A 15,577-nucleotide genomic window follows, 5' to 3' on the forward strand; every position below is an offset into this window, starting at 1 on the left:
TTGATTGTGTTCTGAAGCACACTAAAATGGGGTTTGTAAGGCAAGTAGAGGTGAAGCTTTAAATGCTAGCTCTCTTTACCTCTTGCGTTTATCTGAATAGTGGCATTACTCCTCTAGAGAAAGATCCCTCACCTTGTTTCATTACAATCTTTGGTTTCTCAGCCTGTCTTAGGTTCCACTGTATCAGGGGCTCAGGTCTTTCCGCACCATTAGAGTGGAGCTGAGGACCTAAGTCACTGAGTGGGGGAGTGGAGGAGAAGTGGCAACTGTATGAATGATGTGCAACAAGAATTGGTGTCTAAAATAGGCTCCAGAAAATTTCCGTGTCACCTGCCAGGATGGTGACCCCTGCCACCACAAGAAAAGCACAAATGGTATCCTGAGTTATAAAAGGTTACCTAGTGAAGCTGCATGAAATAATAAAAGAATCCCAAAGGCAAAACTTTTTCTGTGGTCACTGCTGTGACTAACATGGTTTCTCTTTACTCATTTAAAAACATGTTGAGGATATACTTGTGGGGGGGTGATGAGAAAGGATCCCTGTAAGGTGGCCACAGACCATAACAGAGTTCTAGCCAAGGTTTCCAGCAGACCTAAACTGTGAATTCATGGTGCTCTCAGGTGAGCTTTATATAACAACTAAATAATAGGTATACACTTGCAAGTCACTATATTTGTCCTGTCTGCACACACTGGAAAGCCCAAAAGTGGGGTTAAAAAAAGGCTCAAGCAAACAAGTCAAGAAGCAGAGTACAGCAAACAGGCATTCTGCTAAAGATGGAACACAGCTTTCTCCTCATTGCCTTGCACTCCTGGATCCTGACAGAAATACTCCTCAGAATAACAGGATCATTTTTGTTGCTGGCCTCTGTTCTGCTTTATTCACCACACACATTCATGATGTTGGCTTAAGAGCTTATTTGTGGGACACTGGAAAAGTAACCAGACAAAAGTCTTGCTATAGGGAAGAAAGGCATTCAGATACATCAGTTCTGGCCTCATCTAGAACTGTTGAAGCTGGTAGGGTAGAAGGGAGTGATCAGGACAGGGTACCAGAAGTCCCTGTGCTGGATTTCAGTTATTGTCTGTGTGACTGACTAACTTCTGCTTAATTTCTGTCTCTCTGCCTTTATAAATACCTGTAGATGCTGCATACTTTCCACATGGCAGCCAGCCAACCCCATAAAGCAGTATGAACCAGGGAGGCTTGAAAACACAGTGAAACTGCTTAGTATTCTGCTTCCACTGGTGCAGTTGTGCTCTTTGCTCTGAGCAGCTGATGCAGCTGCATAGAGGATGAACGCAAAGGCCCCTTGTCACCACCCCACTTGCTTCATCAACACAGGATGGCTGGCTAGAGTCAGACCAGAAGTCCTTTCGTGTCTGTGTGGCTGAGAAATGTTACGTGCTCATAAACTTCTATGCAACTGTAATTCTCCTTCTGTTACAAAACAAAACCAAATAGCAAAGCCAAGGCTGCTTATGATGGAACAAAAAAGAAAAGAAAAACAAAGCCAAAATCTCACTTTACAGCTCTTTTCCAAAATATCTTTAAGCTGTCTGGAGTGACTCACTAATGTCTGCTACACATTGGAAGATCTAAAGGTATATTTTAAAATAAAACTAAAGAGATGAGTTAACTCTTCTTCAGCCTCAGCTCCAGATGTATTTATGGCTTAGTGTTCTGAGTTAAGACTGTTTTAAATCAACAGGAGAGCCTATGCTTAACCAACTATGGGACGATTAAAATAGCTGTCTCCTCATGTTGGCCTTGCAGAATGAGCTCTGCTCTGAAGAAACGCAAGGCAAGCTGTGCTCCAAGCAGTATTTTATTAGCTTTGGAGGCATAAAAAAGCTTGCTTGGTTTGTCTTGCTGGTAAACACTTTGCCAGTCAGATGTTGGTTTTAAAAGCCAATGTGAAAGAAGTCAGTGTTGTAGTTTTCCAGAAATGTAAATCTCTTAATAGTGACTGTAAAAGCCAGGGAACTAGGGCTGGGGAAAGAGGGTGAGGGAAATGTGGGCTAGTTCTTCATAGGAAGGCATGAAAAAATGGTGTGTATGAAATGAAATGTTTTCTGCTTATATTTTAAAAATATCTTGTAAAATTCTGAAAAAATCTTAGCTGTCATCCAGGAATGCAGGGAGTCCACATCTTGTGGCCTGTACTCCTTTGGGAAGGCAGTGCTCCAGTGGTGCAGCTGCTGGTTTGGAACCTCCCCACAAGGGGATTTTTCATGCAGCCTCTGGGACATGGAGCTATGGGAGTTCTCCCACCAGCTTGTTAACTGCAGCAGTCTTGTGTCTAGAGCTGCAACATGATGTTTCATATAGAGCAATAAACACGTTATAATAGCAAATGATGAGGGTAAAAGGAGACCAGCATCACACAGCACTGTAAATTGTGAGCATTCCTGAAGAATATTCTTTTATTACAGAACCGTGAACTGCTGCAGACCATTTGCTTCCAGAGGTGCTGCTGGAAATGGGAATGACTTCTTCACTGACAGGCAACACATGAAAAGTTTTTCCACATTATCTGCATAGATCTGCCTAGATGATGGTAAGTCAAATGGATTTTTAATTTCACTTGTAATTTAAGCACTTCATTTCAGCCCTTAGTGATGCATCTGCACAATCCCTCATGACTTGCAACAAGCTAAGTAAATAGAACCTCAAACTGCTATAACCCTGCAATGTTTGTCAGTCTGAGAGCAGAATACTTTCTGAACAGTATAAGCAGCATGTGCCAACAACACATAGAAAAAACACACAGTGCACATACTTGTAGGAAGATATAAACTCTGTAGGTAGTGCTAGTTCTTAATTTTCTTGTACATAGGTATATTGTGTTTGCATATGGCTCATGGTTTTGCAGCACCAACAGTATCTGCTCATTTTCCCACATGGCAAGGTGAAAGAGAACTGGCCTTTTATCCTAGAAATGGCAAAATGCAGCATTGTCAAGGCAGATGAGAAGCTTTAATGACAAGTCAGGCTTGTTAGCCTCTGTTTCCTCAGAGAAGAACTGCAATGAGAAGCTTTACTTTCATGCAGGAATACTGATAGCTTAAGACCTGAACCTGGGAGCAAGGCTCATTATTACATGCCATGTTTATGAGTACCTAAATGCTCTGGCTATTTAGCTCAGCCTTTTGATCTACTACAGCTCTTACATCAAAAGAAAATTATCCTATGGTTGGCAAGCATGTCTTGGTTAATCTGTACTTCAGAGTTTTGTCCCTTACATACCTGGAAGATGTTGAGCCTGCCATTTTCCCTTGTTCTTGCATGAAGTGGCATTAAGTGAGACAAAGGAGAACTGGGTATCCTGAATTAAAAGCTCTTTTTGTGTTTTTAAACTACTCTACACACCACACAGTCATTTTTACAAAAGTCAATACTCATTATGCTCTAAATGCAGGCCTGGCAATCTCTACCTACTTCAAATACCATGCTTAAGATAGAGACAATACAGCAATGAAGTCTGTCTCACATTTCTAGGACATGGTGGAACATTCAAAGTGATCTTCTACTGAAACAATAATAATTTAATGAGAGAATCACTGTGATGAGATCTCTCTATAATTTTTCCAGCTGTTTGCTACTTTACAAAACTGTGCTAACGTGCAATAGGGGTAGATGGTGATCAGTTATCCTGTTAGTTAGCTTGTTTTATATTGCTTATATGTTTGAACCATGGTTCAAATGAAACATGGAATGATGTTGATAGGGATTTGTGAATCAGTGAAGACAGCAGAATGTAGTTATGCAGTTGCTGCTTAACTATCTTTCAGTGACTATTGATGGGGCAAGGAAGGACCACAAAATGCAGCAAGTCTTACCAAGCTTACTCATTTGCTGACTGGAATATCTATTCTGGTCCCTGCTGTTAGAGAACCCTTTTAACAAAAGGGAATCTTAGAAATGAAAGGGTTTACTGCAATTATGTGTTATCTTAGATTCTTTTAGACACACAGATCTCAGAACATAGAGAAATGCCTGTTAATGTGGTACACAGTGAATTGGGGATGGTTGCATTATAAGAGAATGGATGAGTTACTAAGCACTTCCCGTGGGAATGCCAATAAATCATTTTTCATGGTGCCCTATAAATTCCACAAATGCCCCACAGGCATTACAGAAACCAGCCTGGGTAAACTCTAGAGCCAGCAGGTAGAGAAGTAGTAATGTAGCCCTGTAGATGTTTTTAAATATCTGCATTGGTTATATTGGGTCTAATTGTGTGAGGCTCTAAGTGAAAGAAGTAACAGGCATTGCAGATTTGAAATTCTGTAAGGGGTCTTCAGGTAGTTTGCTTGAATATAAATTGTATCATGCTCCATATTAACTTCCTGATCCTCCCCATCTACAGAATGCCATGCATTTTAATGAGTAAATATATACTGAGTGTTGACCTCTACTGTGAAGCAAATCAGCATCGCAGAAAACTGAGCTACATCTCTGATCTTCAAAATTCAGGGCTACCCGTGTCAGCAGTTCATAGAAGCTCTTTGATTATGGCACATTTGTCTTTTGCTCTAATGAGTAAAGCATTTGGTGTTTCCAGCTTAGCAAGACTGCTTTGAAAGAAGTAGTAGTGCTCACAGGGTGTCCAGGTGGCTTCCTATTTCAGAACAAGCTCTCTGTATTTTACCATCTCAGTTTCAAATTCCAGCAAGAGTTGAAAAATCTCAGAGGGCCTTGTTGAGTCCTTGAATTAGCAGATGTTAAACAAAGGGAGTGGGGAAAGGAAATCTGAACCAGTGGTCGCCTTTCTCACAATTCTACTCAACATTGTGAATAACAGAGCCTGAAGAATAACATAATAACAAATACTGTAATCTAGTGACATGGCAAGAAAATTCCTGTTTCCCTGGTAATGAACTGATCTCCAAACAGGATAAAATGCACCCATTTGTGAGCTAACACTGGTCTCGTTCAACTCTGCTATCACTGTAGTGTGTATACTGTCTTTGTGTACAATGGCAGGTTTTTCCCCAGGACGCTTTGCTTTGGAGTCAGAACACTTCAGAATCAAAATGTTCTGGACATTAGCAGCTTTTGGGTTAATATTTACAGTACTTTGTGGTCAGTAAAGTAGAACCAAGATCCAGTATGTGTGTAGTACAGTACAGAATTCTTTGTACAAAACTAGAAGCAAATACGTGCCACAGAGTCAGGTGGGATGCCTTTGCAGCTTACACCAAACAAAGAAGCAAAACCAGGTTGTAGCGTATTTTGACTATCAACAGTCTTGTTTAATGTAAAGGGAAGAGTGATACTGTTTGTGTACAGTGGACAGATACATATGATACTTTCACTGTAGTAATATTCTACAGATATAATAGGTATATACATATAATAACAGATGTTAGAGGTGAAAAAAGTCATATTAATTCACCCAGTTTGTCCTGGGACTTTCCCATCATAACATTTTAAAATGTTTGGAATGGGATTTTAGAAATGGATTTAAACACTTGCAGTATTTTCTGTACATGTTCTTTTTACAGGAAAATTGATTTCACATTCTGATTCCTGAGTTTTATCTGAAATAGTAAAATTCTGTGCCATCTCATTCTCTTCTCAGCCCTCCCAGACTGTTAGAAGAGTAATTCTTCTTTTAATTTTTGTGACTAGATTCTTGTCTATTTTCCTTAAATTTGTTACCAAGCTAATCATAGCAGGGAAATGGAAACCCTGCATGTCATTTAAACATGCCGTGTTTGTGGCTTAGAAATGTCTGTGGTTTTGCCCCACGTGATGTTAAGAAATAGTGAGTTTTAAGATCTGTAATTACTCAAGTGCTTTGGAACAATTTTCCTTTCCTTGATGAAGCGGGTAGGCGGATAGGCTGGTCCCAGCTATCACATATTCCAGGCAATAGGTAGTACGAAGCCTTCTTTAAACAGGAGGCTTGGGAGTTCTTTGTGCTCTGAGACAGTATCTAAACTGAGCTGCCTAATTTAATTTTATTTTTTAATATAGTTCTTTTGTTTGCCAAAAATCAGTGAATAAGCCTTGTTCAGTTGTGATGAAGAGAAATTAGTAGTGTTGGCTGTAAGATGTTCTATTTTGAATAAGATAAGATAAAGCCTGCTGATCTTAAGAGTAGCTTAAACACAAGTACAGAATCATTATTATATTCTCAAGACTGCATTTGGAAATAATATAAAATTTACATACCTGAATACAGTCAAAGCTAAGTGCTGTGACATGAAATAATACTGCTGGATGTCACCCTGCTGCACTTGCATTATTGAACAGACTCCAGTTGACAGTGTAACAATTGATAAATCTGGTGGGAAAGCTGCCAGACGTGAGAACTTTGAGGCATTTGTTGAAAGTACGAATTAAAAATAACCTTTTGTCTGTACAGATAACACCCTAAGAAAACGATGTGGAAAATTTTAAAACCATTCAGTTTTATCATTTATTTTTCACATCTCACTTGGTTTGCTCAAAAAAAAACCCACAACCAGAAACCGCAGAATAGTCACATTCACCCTTATTTATACCTTGCATTGTGACCAAGCTGTGATAGTGCAGACAAGGCAAAGTTTGCATCAGAGTGTTGCCTTTGTCCTATAAGATGTTTCTGGAATCCTTGGAGAAGTGATGTAAAATTAGCAGAGGCCCTCAGAAATCACATCACTGGAAGATCATATGTAAAAGCAATCTTCTGTTCTGATGGTACCTGTGTCAGCCCAATACAATTGTACTGCCATAGTCAATGTTATTCTCTACAAGAAGCAACTCATTAAGAAATGAGGGATCCCTCCTTAGCACTGGGGAGAACCATTAATCCTGTGGAAGTGGAAGTTCAGGTAATTTCTTAGTGATGATGTAAGCAGGAGGGAATGGAGAGTATTCTGTCCTTTGGCACGACCTGGTTCCTTTGCACAATACCTGGTGTCACACCGCCCCCTCAAGGTGTGTGTGCAGAAGTGTCGTGGACATGCTTTGAAGAGTCATGCTTATTTACACAATCTTATATTCTAAATACTGTCAAAGATGCTTGCTCTGGGCATTTGCCTAGTTTTACACTTCTGTCTCTTCTGTCTTTCATCCTGGGCGTCTTGCCTTTTAGAGAAGAATCTTGAGCCTTGTAACGGAACTGCGCGACCTTAATTTTCAGGGGCTGTGCAGGAAATGGAAATAGATTTGTTAATGAGACAATGTGCTGCCGGAAATGGGCTTGTGGTATTTCATGTGCTGTAGCGAGCTTTCATACGTGCCACTAAGCTTCTGTCTGCCGCAGAGGTGGCATATAACCCACAGGGCTGCTAGGCCAGCCTCTGGTTGAGGTGTTATTATGCCAAGACCCTGTATTAAAACTTAACTGTATTATGATGCTTTCTGTTAATATTTTCCATGCCAGTTGTCTGCTTCAGAGTTGCATCTACACTGAATAGAGAATTCATTTCCTTATGGTGGGTTTCTGTGTAGTCTCCATTGCTCTTATCAACATATCTGAATGTTTCATTTTTACACCTTTGGGAGGTAAGAGGTGAAAGCCCAGTCTGTCAGCTTTCTACTACATCTGGATTGGCATGTAGTATTTTCAGAGTGTTTACTGCTTTTTGTGTTCAGTGCAAAAGGCTTGCTATTATCCTTTCTGAGTTGAGTGTTCAGTGCATCTGCCAATCTCATTCCACATATTCTGAGTTCACCACTTAGTAAAGAAGAAATGTGCTGTGGGAGGAGATATTCTAGTTCTTCAGGGTAGCATTCATTCCACTCCTGCAGCATCCTCCCTTCTTTATTCCATGCGTTCCAATTTGTACAGCAAATGAGGAAGTCACCTAAGGCAACAGTCTGCTTCACTTGATACACTGGGTGATGTTCATCTGGTGATTTTGAAGGAAGCCAAAGTCACATGAAAGATTTTGCTACTGCATTATTAGACCATGTCATAATACATACATAAGGGAGGCAAGTTGATGCTTTTCAGGTATGTAAGACTACAGATTTTATTTTTGAGAAATACAGCAGAACTAAAGAACCCTCCAGGCAAACTTCCCTGCTGTAAATTGTTAGTATATGTGCAAAATACCAATTGAGTGCCAAATTTTAACTCTCATAATCTCAGATAGAGCCTATATGGATGACTACAAACAGCCCACAAGAGGATGTTGTGTAGAATATCTCTGTTGTAGTAGAGATGATTATGCAGTATATTAAATAGAAATTTCTAATTTATAACGCTAATTCACAGGCTCCTGTTCAGCACTGATTGCACCCAGAATGAGCATGCTTGTAGGATTAATGTTAGTTATCATCTAAATCACTCTGCTCTGAGGAAGGATGGGAGCAAGAAATGGGACTCCAGTTCCAAATTAAGTGATTTGTACTCAAGAAATCTTACTGAAAAAGCAATCTGAAAGGGAAAATTATACCCAGAGCTTCTACTACAGTTTTCCTCTGCATTCAACACGTAGGCCTCACTGCAAGCCACGTAAAACTGCCTCTGTAGTGGTGCCTTTGAGATACAAGTGCTCATAGTGCATTATTAACTATTTTTCCGTAGGCAAAGAGGCTGCATTACAGATATCCTTTTTTACACTGTGTTTGTGCACCCTCACACATGTGATAACTGCTTTGCATCATGACTCCCTAACAGATTGAATCATCCTTACTTAAGTATTTATCTTGGCAACCAGAGGTAAAAAATGTAAAGGCTACCACATTTGCTGTGGGCATGGCAACTAAAATGAAGAAACATGCAAAAAAAGTGTCATTTGGGCAAAATAACACTGTTTAAAAAGTTTTGCTGAATGGTTGTCAACCTAACCATGAAAGGAGGAATAAAACTCTGTTATCATCTTGCAAAGGAATAAGGTATCACAGTGTGGATGGTTTTGACTTCTAAACATGCAACATCCGGGATGGTAAATGAAGGGCCTACCTTGGCAAGCTGACACCTTTTTATTTAGTAGTTTCTCACACCTAAATGCTGCCCAGTGTTGTAACTGGTGTCTGTCATTCTGGGAAATGCTGTACTTGGCAGAGTTGTGCAGTCACTCCCAACCTCCTTGCAATCCCAAGCACCTTTTGTTCTTTTGTTATGGGGATCTTAATAACTCCATAGCAGGAGTGAAAGAACATTTTTGTTTGTGTGTAATATTGCAAGTTCAGTAGTCCCAGCTTGAAATAAAGATGGTAGATGATGGTCAAAAGCCTCTTAAATTAAACCAAAGTCATGGGGTTTCTTTGTTTAGAAGTCTGCAAGTTTGCAGACTTCTGGACTAAAAAGGGGACCTCATAAGACAAAGCAGTACATAGGCTTTGTATTGCTAATGTCTGCAGATGTCTTTCTTCCATAAGCCACTATGTTCATTGCAGTTTTGCTGCAATGCATCATGCCTTTTCATCTTCCTCTTCCCTTAAAGACACTACTCCCACACCAGTAGTCCTCGTTCCTATCTGCTACCCTATTCAGACTGTTACTCTGTTAAGTCCATGAGGTGCTTGGGGAAACAAGATGGCATCACCCATTGACTCTTACCTCATAATTGGGTCTAGTCCTGTCTTGCCAGAAGATACTCTTACAACATGGCTATGCTTAGAAAAACTGGTCTAATAGTAGGTATCATAGCTCTAATGAGTTCAGAACATTGCTTTTGGTAGAGATGTAGTTTGTGCAGGCAGGGGTTCAATTCCAGTGATTGCTCTTTTGAGACAGATCCTGGTTTACTTAGGAAAATAATTGGTTTTCCTCTCCATGTATATTGTATCAACTGTAAAGTCATGAATGGGAGTGCTAAATTTAAAGTAGATAATTAGAAGGATTTAAACATGTTTATTTACCATATTTAACCAGCTCTTTACTTTTAAAAAACTAAATGTACTGCTAACATAATGCATACAGTGAGATAAGAACTGACTGTTTTGGTTAAATTCTGGTTGCAAAATGCTACTGCGAGAAGGCCAAGTGACGCTGGTAGGGAGGGGAGAATGAGAAGTACAGATCCAGTTGAGGTTTCTTTCTCATTGTTTGTGTGTAAGGATGGGTGGGGAATGACAAGAAAATTAAACATCTGCATTGGTTAGAAAAGACAGCAACTGCAGTCAAACTGCTGCTTTATTGTAATGTATGTCTTCTTTATACATTGTGGCAGAGTGAAGAAGAAACAAGGGAGCCCCATGTCTAATATATAAACCTGCTAACACAACCACGTTTTTGCTCCTTAAACTTGTACAAGTAATTCCTAGATGTATGTCAAAGTAGTGATGTTAAGACTTGTTTGTTCTTTTGTTTTAAAACAGTGAAAACATTTCATTGTTTTAAAATTCTGTCCTCCAAATTAATTTTTGCTCTATTTGCATATTTGTTAGAAAATGATACAAATACATACTTTGTGTAGAACCTGTAAAGTACATGCTGGGACTGTTACTTACGTGACAGATCAAATACAACAGGTTTGTAAGGAAGCTCCATGGTTTTGTGTCAGGATAACATTTGCAACCATTTAATTCACAGTTTTGTAATGATAAAGTGATTTTGCTTTTAACTACACAGCTGCACATACAAACTAACTCCAGTGAGTATAGTTGGTTTCTGGTGCTGTGGAGAATTGGATAGAAAATGTTCGGAATTTCCTCCCTTGTGTAAATAGTGCGAAAAAAGAACAGTGTTCTACCAAGGAGATTTGTCACACCGAGCCATCTTTCATATGAATATTTCAAGTAGCTCATCAGAAAATCCATATAGACTTGTCAGTTTCTAAAATAATCTTCTGTGAAATAGTGCTGTGCCATGTGAAGTACATTGAGATAGATGCTTTTTGTGTCAACGTGCTGGTCACAGGCAAAACCAGTGGCAAAACTGTATTTCTCACAGTAGTTGCAGTAAGGGAAAAGGCCTAACACTCCTAATATGCAGGAGTAGTCACAGTTCCTTAGGTTTAAAAAAATCCCCTCTTTTTCAGGTATTATCAGGAATTTCTGGTATTATGATCCCAACATTAAGCATGCACATTTCTGAGATATAGAATTGTAATTCTGTGTCGTCTGGAAAACCTGTAATACAACATCTGTCCTTGTACTGCCACTTCACACAAAGGTTATGGTCACAGGGTGGGAAGTCCAGTAACAGGCTGAATTTGAGGCCAGGTAACTCTTTAAAGGCAAAGGCATTTGCAAGTAACCATCAGAGACCCAAGGTTACTACGACATCCTGTTGTCTCTAGGAAGAAGTTAGACCACGGAGCTTTCTAAAACTGGGAGTGAACAAATGCCATAGACCGTGCCTCTTCAGGAACAGATTGCTTGAGTACAGCATCTGCCTCGCCACAAACACAGTTTATGTGGTCTCTCAGAGGCACAAAGCTGCCTGAGCTGCCGCCCGCGGTGGGACGGGACGGGATGGGACAGGACGTGCCTGCTCCGGGCAGCACCCGGCTCTGCGGTTCGTGCCCGCAGTTAACTGAGGCAGAGTTTGGGCCTGGCACTGCATTTCGCGGCAGTCCCCAGCACAACTACAGGCCGGGCACAGCAGTCCTGAGGAGGACGGGAGCATTGGGACACTCCCGGTGACCTGGCCGTGTGCGCTCGCAGCCAGACATCCACCCCCGTGTGCTGGGCTGCAACCCTAGAGCGTGACCGGCAGGTCGAGGAAGGGGATTCTCCCCCTCTGCTGCGCTCCGGGGAGACCCCCCCTGCAGTCCTGATCCAGCTCTGGGGCAGCAGCACAAGAGGGATGTGGAGCTGTTGGAGAGAGGCCAGAGGAGGCCATGGAGATGCTGCGAGGGCTGGAGCAGCTCTGCTCTGGAGCCAGGCTGAGAGCGCTGGGCTGGGTCGGGTCACCCCGCCGCAGGCCTCCTCTGGGCGGCCGCCCCTGAGGTGGCCCCGCGGCCCTCGCGCGGCGGGCGGGCGCTTCTCCGCTCGGCCGCTCCTTTGTTTCCTGTGGCCGGTGAGGACCTCGAGGGGGACCGCTGCCCGTCGGCGGGAGAGCGCCCTGCGGCCGGGGTGGGCCTGGGGCCTCGGGAGGGGGAGAGGCTCCTCGGCTCGCCGCGGGCCGCCCCGCGGGACCCCTCTGCCGGGCGGTGCGGGAGGACCGCGGCTGCGCCGCGCACCTCTCCTGCTCCTCGCGGAGCCGCCGCTACATGTCCCGGTGAGGGGGGTAGCCCGGGGGCATCAGCCCTGGTCCCTGTCCCAGCCTTGCTACGCAGTTTGGCCGTCGCGGGAGCGCGGCCGGCCGGCGTGAGCCGCAGACTTTGTCTCCGCCGGGGACCGGCGCCCCCCGCCCCGCCGGGCGCGGAGGAATGCGGGATCGTGGCTCCCGGCTCCTTTTGTCTGCCGGAGGAGCTGCGCGCTGAGCCCTGTCCTGGGGAAGCCTGGCTGCTGGGACGGGGAGGAGAGGAGCCGGTGGCTGCTGTGGGGTCCGTGTGTTTTGTAAATCGGTCTGAGATTACTTTGGTTTTTATAATGGGCATTTTTGAAAGGACTTTAGAGAGTGTAGTTGTGATTGGACTGCTGAGGCGGAAGGCGACGCTTGGGCCCCCCTTGGGGCCAAGGAGCAGCTCAGTGAAGGTGGTCTAGCTCACCCACTCTGCGCTCTGGCTCGGGAGGAGTGTAGGGGCCATCTGGTTTTGGTACTTTGCTCGCTGATTTAATACCAATGTAAATGACAGTCTTCGAAATGTAGTTTCAAATGTGTTCAGTAGTGCCCCTCATATGGTGCGTGGTCTGGTCTGTTAGAGGGCTTTCCCTTTAAAGGTGCTGTTCTTCTGTGCAGACAACCGCCGATGGTTGCTGTAATTTTTGTTGCGTCTTTTTGATGGCTGTAGCTTGTTATGAAAGTAGATGCAACTTAAGGAAGTAGTCCCCACTTACAGAAGCAGCGTGACTTGTGCCCTGGAGAGAAAGGCTCATTTGGAAATGAGTGATCAGGGAGCACTGAAACGCTGGATATTGTAAGGTGTTCCTTTTTTTAAAGGAAAGATGGTTGTCTTTTGTCTCGCGGTGTCCGTGCTTTTGTGTAGGAAGGCTGCTGCTTACTTGAGTCCTTCCCTGATTGCAGTTTCCTGGAGCCAAGGTGTGGTAGTGCTACTGCTTCCTTTGGCAAAACCAGTTATTTTACTCTGTAATGCTTTTGATTTTAGAGGGAGTACACTTTACAGTGGAATAATGTGGAGAAATTATTAGAAGGAAAGGAGCATTACAGGAAAATTTGTTGTCCCTAATGTTTCTTACTCAATTTCAAGAAGTCTTAACTCTTGTTATCTTCAGAATATCAGTGGTAAGCAAAGTTGTCAACCAGAAGCATATGGTAGCTGGGAACCACCCTTCAGGGAGCTTTAAAAAGATAAAGGTGCCAAAACAAAATATATGCTCTGGTATTATAACTTTCCAACTTCAAGAACTAGCCAGAATGCAGCTCCAGGACCCTGTTAGGGGTGCTGGCTCTCAGCAAGTTCAGCTAGTAGAGCGAATTTTTCTTTGTTGTTCAGAGCTGTTTCTCGCAAACCGACACTTATCAGAAGAGCCAATTGCTGGGCAGGCAACTGATTTATTACAGCTGGAGGCAGGACGACGGTGCTGGACACTTTGGGGAACTGCACAGATTGATCGCAGCACTGTGTCTAGGGGAGCGCAGCTGTCTGTCTGCTGTGCTTTTTAGGAAATCCAAGCTAATAAGTCAGACAGTACTCACATAACCGTTGAAATCTTAACAAGTAGCTAGAGAAGAAGGTAGGTACATTGAATTTAAAACGTTCCAATGAACAGCCAGCAATTTCTTGTTGATTTAAAGCAAATGAAAACTGTTCTTTTTAAAGATAAATTTTGCATTTCTACTAGTCTAGTAAGAGTGCATCCCTTTTCAGATCCAGCTAGCAGTATGTGAGTATTGTTACATGTACTCCCTAATGGTGTATAGACTACTGTCTCTTGTTGGTGTTCATTTTAATGAGACTGATTTTTTAAAGATAAGTGATAGTGTTTTCTTTCAATTCACAATAAATACCATTTCTTATTTACTGGTTTTGCTGTAACTCGGTAACGTAAAATTAAAAGGAGAAAATTTCCCATGTATGAATTAATATATCTTAAAATTTAATGCATTTCCTATTCCTTTTGGTCCTGTTTTCTAAGGTTCTAAGTTATTTTTCTTGTTGGTGTTGCCTCAGTTGGAGAAAAACATTTAGAAGGTAATTTTCTGTAGTCTGTAATTATAAGGCACCTCTTGTCAAGCACGTTGTCTTACAGTGACTCACAACTTGTCAGTCCTGCTCAGAGTTGCTGCTGACCTTTCCAGAAAAGGAGAGTAAGTGAAGATACTGATACAGGAAGCTTTCTGGCAGCCACCTGGTGTGCCAGTGAGAGCAAAACATCGCTGCAGAGTAGGGAGTTCTTAGTTCAGACTGCCAGGGGCTATTTTTGTCATTATCCTGCGATTTGAGGAGCTGGAGTTGTTACACTGCCTGAGTAATGCATGGTGGCTAAGTACCTTTTCCTTCTCTCCACAAAACCTCGTGGTTGTGCCAGTAACTTCACAAGGTATATATGGAGGCACTTCTGAATATTGTTAATTGATATTGAATATTGTGCCATTATAAAGTGGAGTGTTGTGTTTGATGCTGATACTTAGAAGCTAAGTTTACTGAAGCTCAGGAGCTGATTAGAGAAGCGTGTGCACCAGCCTGAATTGCTCTTTTGGCCTATGTAAGTTACCCTTGAAGCTACCTAGCAGAGTTGTTACAGAGGTCTGGTGATGAAGGAAGACTCTTTAAAAAAAAAAAGGCAGTAAGAGGAAGCAGTGAACAGTATGTTGATCCAACTGTGAATGGGTTTGCTTCAAATTAAAGAGTAATGGTGTGCTCATTTTTATGTGTCTCTAGAACTTCTGTTTCTGTTGTGTAGTTCAGAAGTCTGTGAGTTTAAGGACCCCTGTTTAGAAAATGGCATGCTTCCCTCTGGTTATTTTATGCGGTCAAGTGTGCTCTGTACAGTAAGCAAGGCAGAAACTAGCATGCATTTGTTTTGAGGAGATTTAAGACTATCAAAAGCGAGCGCAGAATGTCTTTTGGCAGATCCAGAGGCAGGCGGTGGTTGTTGTTACTGGGTATTTAAAAGGAGGGGAGACAAATGTATAAAGTAGAAGTTGTGCAGGAACTGAAAATGGTTTTTAATCAGTGCTGTCACATGAAACGCTGCATGCAGATGTCTGCGAACTCTGATTAGAGTGCAGTCTTCTCATGCACTCCAGTTTCTGAAAGTTCTGCTGAAGTTGGAAGCAGAGTAGTTGGAGGCACTGGGAAGACTGGAGTGTCACAGGCTGCATCAGTTGATGTGTGTGATGTGCCACACCTTCAGCACTGTTGTGCAAATCATGTAATTATGAAAAGCACCCTGGAACAGCTCAGATGTGGTATTTCTCAACAACTTGTCATAGTCTCGTCAAACCACAAGGAGCCAGGCCTCACCTCAGAGAGATTGCAATCTTCCAAGCACACCTGAGCAAGTCTGGAGAGTTTTCCCAGCTTTTTTAGTGCATGGTTAAGGATTCATTGGTTGTTCTCAATGGGTGCATTGATTGTTCGATGTAGAATTTGAATTTACTTTTTTAGAAGAACA

The 15,577-nt window shown here is 42.4% G+C and overlaps 1 protein-coding gene and 1 long non-coding RNA gene across 3 annotated transcripts in view; both read left to right on the plus strand.

The window, feature by feature from the left end:
* The window catches only part of LOC130594082 (uncharacterized), a 36,527-nt gene extending 26,727 nt beyond the window's left edge, over positions 1-9,800 (plus strand). The window contains exons 2-3 of one of the 2 annotated variants that reach the window (XR_008970973.1): positions 2,437-2,561; positions 8,217-9,800. This is a non-coding gene — a long non-coding RNA (uncharacterized LOC130594082). Of the gene's footprint in view, positions 1-2,436; positions 2,562-6,590; positions 6,806-8,216 lie in introns of those variants that run through there. The other variant, XR_008970972.1, reaches the window with a different exon arrangement.
* A 1,565-nt stretch (positions 9,801-11,365) lies between these two features.
* Positions 11,366-15,577, plus strand: part of USP3 (ubiquitin specific peptidase 3) — a 42,228-nt gene continuing 38,016 nt past the window's right edge. Inside the window, exons 1-2 of the mRNA XM_057413975.1 lie at positions 11,366-11,408; positions 11,817-12,113. Of these exons, the coding sequence (XP_057269958.1) occupies positions 11,366-11,408; positions 11,817-12,113 (340 nt within the window). The remainder of the gene's footprint in view (positions 11,409-11,816; positions 12,114-15,577) is intronic.

Source organism: Pezoporus wallicus, unplaced genomic scaffold (assembly GCF_028554395.1).
Source record: "Pezoporus wallicus isolate ANWC-B61680 ecotype Strahan unplaced genomic scaffold, APGP_CSIRO_Pwel_v1 contig_3952, whole genome shotgun sequence".
Taxonomy (NCBI): domain Eukaryota; kingdom Metazoa; phylum Chordata; class Aves; order Psittaciformes; family Psittacidae; genus Pezoporus; species Pezoporus wallicus.